At 36.0% G+C, this 5,511-nt stretch overlaps 1 protein-coding gene across 1 annotated transcript; it reads right to left on the bottom strand.

The window, feature by feature from the left end:
* Positions 1-1,003: 1,003 nt before the first annotated feature.
* Positions 1,004-1,906, bottom strand: LOC147407512 (peptidyl-prolyl cis-trans isomerase 2). The gene has a single exon (XM_086436136.1). The coding sequence runs from the start codon at positions 1,821-1,823 to the stop codon at positions 1,305-1,307; it is 519 nt and encodes a 172-aa protein (XP_086292262.1). The 5' UTR covers positions 1,824-1,906; the 3' UTR covers positions 1,004-1,304.
* Between the last annotated feature and the right edge of the window lie 3,605 nt (positions 1,907-5,511).

The raw sequence follows: 5,511 nt of genomic DNA, 5'->3' as shown, positions 1-5,511 counted from the left end.
AAAGAACCACAATGAACCAATTACTCCAAAAGACCAATGAATATAAGAGGGTCACGAATAGGACTTAAAACAGGTCATATAAGGTTTGGATCCTAATAACTAAAATCATATCCGGACTATTTTATATTCATCAAATCCATATTTGGATTCGATTGAATTAATTGATTCGATCGAATAATATCAAATCATTCAAAGTTATTTAAAATAAAATTATTAAAATAGGGTAAAATAATGACTTGAACTCAAGAACTCTCCATTTTGAAGAGAAATATTGACCACCACACCAAACTATTGTTGATTGATGGAAAACATTTGAAAAATATAAAAATACAACTTATATAATAATATATCATTTGGATCCTGACATATATAGAAATAAATTCGTATTCGATTCGAATCAAAGGACATCAACCCATATCCGAATCATATTTTAAATTAGATATACTTGATGGGATCAAACCCTAAAATTTGGATTCAGTGCATTTGGATTTCGAATAAAATCCACCTCATTTTAAGCCTTAGTCATGAGGTTTAATTAGGGTACGACACTGCAGGGAGAGTGGAGGAAAATACACCCTCAACAAAAAGATAAGACCATGGAGGAAATTATCACAAAAGAAATGGGATTTTAGACTCTAGAGTTATTTATAATTTTACGCAGCTAGAAAATGACTAATAATTTTTAGACAGTTATACAGGCGTTTCCTGTGTTTTTAAACTGATGAAATTGCCACTGATAAAAAATTATCTGACAACAAGCCCTTGAATTTTCTCCCAAAAAAAGATTATATTTAATTTCTTCAGCCTTACCTATCAACAATAATTTCTCTTGCAATAAAATCCCGACTCTCGTCTCTTGATATATGATCATTATACAAAATCACCATTTTCCAAATTGAAAGGGAACATTAGATCTCTCCAGAACGAAATACAACGGAGCTAAAAGACGGATTTAATAACACAGAGATAGAAAGTATATTAGTAAGAAATAGCACCACAGCAGTTAGGGCCACGATCAAAGAAGAATTCCATATTAAAATCATCGTGAACAACGATGCACACCGATTCACATTCGAATCAAAGATCAATAGAACAAGACTTGGTTCTACTCCAAAAAAGTTTATCTGAATCACCAAAACCAAGATTTTGCAGACCAAATATCATCATAAGGGAAAAGGAAGTTATTAATAGATCAGACAAAGTAAAGAAAAAGCAGTAAATTTCACACAAACGCCTGCAAAACCAATACCACATCAGAAAAAGAAGACGAAACACTAATCCATTAAGAAGATCGCAGAACCGCTTCAACAAAGCTGGCCACAATCAGCGATTGTAACAGTTTTGGAGGTCCTTCCATTCGAACTTCCAACCTTCTCGATCTTCTTCACTACGTCCATTCCTTCAACGATTTGCCCAAACACAACGTGTTTCCCATCCAGCCAATCGGTCTTCGCTGTGCAGATGAAGAACTGTGATCCGTTCGTGCCGGGACCGGCGTTCGCCATCGATAGAATACCGGGTCCTGTATGCTTCTTGATGAAGTTCTCGTCAGCGAACTTGGCACCGTAGATCGACTCGCCGCCAGTGCCGTTTCCGGCCGTGAAATCACCTCCCTGACACATGAATCCGGGGATAACTCGGTGGAAATTTGATCCTTTGAAGTGTAGGGGTTTGCGACTCCGACCGACGCCCTTCTCGCCGGTGCACAGAGCTCGGAAATTCTCAGCCGTACGAGGCGTCACGTCGGCGTAAAGATCCATCACGATACGGCCAGCCGGAGCTCCGCCGATAGTCATGTCGAAGAAAACTTTAGGGTTTGGCATCTTTGATATTTCTCTCTTTCGCCTAATCTGCAAATTTTACAAAGAAGTCTGTGGAGTGGTGGCGAATAGGTTCTGGCGTGGAACTGATTATATAGTGGTGTTGCCTGTGTAATATCTTTCTTGGTGAAATCAAGGCCGTTAAAAAGTACAAAGGTGTTGGGATTCGGACAGTACAAACCCGATGACCTTTGCGAGCTACGACATTAGTACAGATTACACAGTAACTATGTCGATGGTTAAAAGTCCAAACAGTTAAGCTATGTAAGATGGTGAAGTGACACTGACATTGACATCGTTTCACGCGTTACTGACGTGGATGTGTACAAAACCATAGATGTTTCTCATGGAGATACAAGTCAGATGCATCAGAGATTCCGTGAACACCAATGTGTGAAATCGATGTCACCCTAAACAGTGACTCGACATTATTTATACTGAAACACTACAAATAAAATTTAATTGAGGACATTTGACTATTCATCTTCTTTTTTTCAATTCTCATTCTTTCATGTTCATCATTTTTTTTACTAACTTAATCTTCAAAGAATCATTAATAAGCACTACATTGATACTTCCTCATTTTCCTTTTTCCCATTCAACAAAAGACTAAGTTCAACCTTAGAAGCATCAAATCAAATAAAAATCTCTAAGATCAAAACTAAGCTCTTTATTAGAAGATCATACTCATCTCGAGGAGTAGAAATCTAAAATGGCCTCCACAATAACTAATAGGATTTGAGGAAAAACATGATACATTTTGCCTTGTAATCACTATCATTCCAATGGTCATATTGATGGAGAGCCTCAACCCATTGGTGAGATTAGTATTTTATATTACAAGATTGTGAAAATACAAATATAAATATTTTAAATTGACAGTTAATATTCATCACTCAACAACTTCAACTTTCGAATTTCATTTTCTCCATAGACGGGCAGATTTAGAGTGGGGGCTGTGAGGGCACTTGCCCCCACAAGAGTTTTCAAATTCCATGGAATAATATGCTATTGCGATAGATTTGAGCAGTGAATAAAAATATTTATCACTATTGCCCCCACAAATTTTTTTTCCTCTCTTAAGTGCCTCCACAATTATTTTTTTCTACTCTTGATTGTCCCCACATGAGCAAAATCCTGACTCCGCCCCTGTCCATAGACAACTTTTGTAGAAGTATCCATAAATGATTGAATCCATAGATGTATGATGTTTAATTTAATAGCTAAATATATTTATAATTTTTTGGTGGAGTGGGAGAGAGTGCATTTGAATTGTATGACGGAACCAAAGGCATTTCGATCATTTTTTATTAATCTATAGGTAAAGACCCAGGTCAAGAGATTATTGTCAATTTGAAAATGCAAGAATATCTCAAACAATCATCAATATTTGGAGGGATATGTTTAAGGGAGTGGATCTTCTGTTGTTCTTGTTTCCTATAGTGCCCTGAAGTGCCTTTTTGACAGTTGAGAGAGAGCCACGTCAATCACATGGTAATATCTACCCATTTAATTTAGGAACTCCAATGACTGTACAAGTTCAAAGTTTTGAATCTTGCTAGAAAAAAAATAATTTAATATCTTTTTCTTCACATTGATTTAAACCATTAATCTTAAAGTTTGGTGTGTTTTTTTCTTACCAATGTGATGCTATATCAACCATCTAAAAAGTATTGCAGGGATTTGATCCCTGAGTTTTAAACCACTAAAAAAAAGGAAGGTATGTCAAAGATAACTTTGCTTCAAAATTTTGGTAGAACTGATACCTGTGGCCCCTTCAACAACCCCTCGATGTTTTGTGAATATTTGAGATGTTTTCAACTGTGGCATGTCCTCCTTGACCTTGGCATTATCTTATGGATTAATGAAAAATGATCAGATTGTCAAAATAAAAAATATTTTAATTTTGAAAAAATAATAAATTTTGAAAATCATTCTCTATTAATTTATAAGAAAAGATTAGGCCAAGGAGGTTCGCCAATGATCTGAAAATGTAAAAAGAAGCTCAAATATTAAAGGGATCTGATAAAAATTTTGAAATGGGCTATGGAGGGGAAAAAAAAAATATTACTTAACAGAAAAATCAATCTGACTTTTCATAATATCTTAGATGATCAATTGCACAAAACCTAATAGTGGGTAATTTTGTAAATTAAAGATGCCCTCGATACATGTGTGGGTTCATTTGATTGGTCGATTCGAGATTTTTTTGTGTGCAGATTTTTTTTTTTCTGAATACCTCTTCAAAGTTTTTGCAAGCTATTTCAAATTTCAACCTTAAAAAAATATCTAGCAATATTCTCAAAGTGATAAAAATGACATGGAATCTTTGAGACCACTTGGTGAGGGACCCACTATGCACATAAATCATTTGCCTCGAGTCGCTTTATATATGGTGGTATAATTAGTAGATTTATATAGTGAATTAGATATTATCACATTATTCAATATTTTATAATATTATAATAAAGAAAATCACTTTCAAATTATTTTATATATATTTGGTGTTGACTCGCCGGCCACAAACTTTCTTGGGTGGGAACGTGATTCGTAAGGTGGCGATTGATTGCGCTTCAAAACGCAATTTTACCGGCGTTTGCGTTAGAAAGCGGCGGTTTACAATATTTTGTGTGTTTGATACAACTTTTAAAAACTGCGTTTGGTGCGTTTTACCGCAATTTATCGATTTTTACCGCTGTTTTGAAAGCGGATAAAAGACGCTTCGCACATCAGCGTTAAAACGCAGCTATGTGAAATGTCTTTAATACCCTTTCACAAATTTAGAAATTCCATCGTCTGTCCGCGATTAAAATCACTTTCGTTCATCGAATACGTTTCACCATACGATTTCACAGCAGCGGCAACTGATCTCCTCGACGACGACGACCATCACAGCTCCGATTAACCTATTGACGACGACGAAGACGACGTTCAAGCAAAACCCATCGATTCTCTCTGTCGACAGAACCTCCATCGCACTCCTCTCTCTCTCTCTGTCGGTAAAAATCTCACACAACTGCGCAAGTAATAAAACTTCAGATCTGAATCTAGTGACAGTGATGAAATCGATGAAGACGAGCTTCTACAGATCGCTTTAAAGAAGCAATCTCAGAGAGAAACAAATTACCAGAAACATTGAAGCATCTTCCTCCTCTAAAAAACCCTCCAAACCAGTTGTCAATCTCATTCAACCACCACCGCCACTAATTCCTCGCAAAAATCCTAACTCCAATCCTTCACAGATGAAAAAATAAACAATCTGTAGATGTTGATGAAGATGATTCAGAGGTCGAGTTACTCAGTATCTCCTCTGGTGATAAGGATTTTTCAAAGGATTGTGGAATCGCCACCAAAAATCGTTCAAGAGGAGGTGAAGATGATGGTGATCATGGGTGGGATGGATCCGAGCCCAATCGTTGGAAGCAAGTTGATGAGGCTGAGGTATTTATTTATGTAGTTTTGGTGCTGTTTATGATATCGATTTTTGTTAATTGTAGTTTAAGTAGAAAATTTCTGTGTTTTTTTTGGAATTAGTATGCTAAGTTCGAGAAAATTGGAGAATTTTGTTGTGAAATTCTTGCACGTTCGAGTCTCCAGTTTTCGGATGCAAAAAAGTTGTGATTTTTAATCATATCTGTTCAATTTGCACCATACATAGTTAGCATTTTTCAAGCTTGTGAAATATTTTGTG

The sequence above is a fragment of the Akebia trifoliata genome, chromosome 3, assembly GCF_017979445.1.
Source record: "Akebia trifoliata isolate Shusen 1 chromosome 3, ASM1797944v1, whole genome shotgun sequence".
Taxonomy (NCBI): Eukaryota; Viridiplantae; Streptophyta; class Magnoliopsida; order Ranunculales; family Lardizabalaceae; genus Akebia; species Akebia trifoliata.
The sequence above is the reverse complement of the archived record's forward strand: the minus strand, read 5'-3'. Positions and strand labels throughout refer to the sequence as shown.

Coding starts and splice junctions, on each gene's coding strand:
- LOC147407512 (XM_086436136.1), bottom strand. CDS start 1,823: ATGCCAAACCCTAAAGTTTTCTTCGACATGACTATCGGCGGAGCTCCG.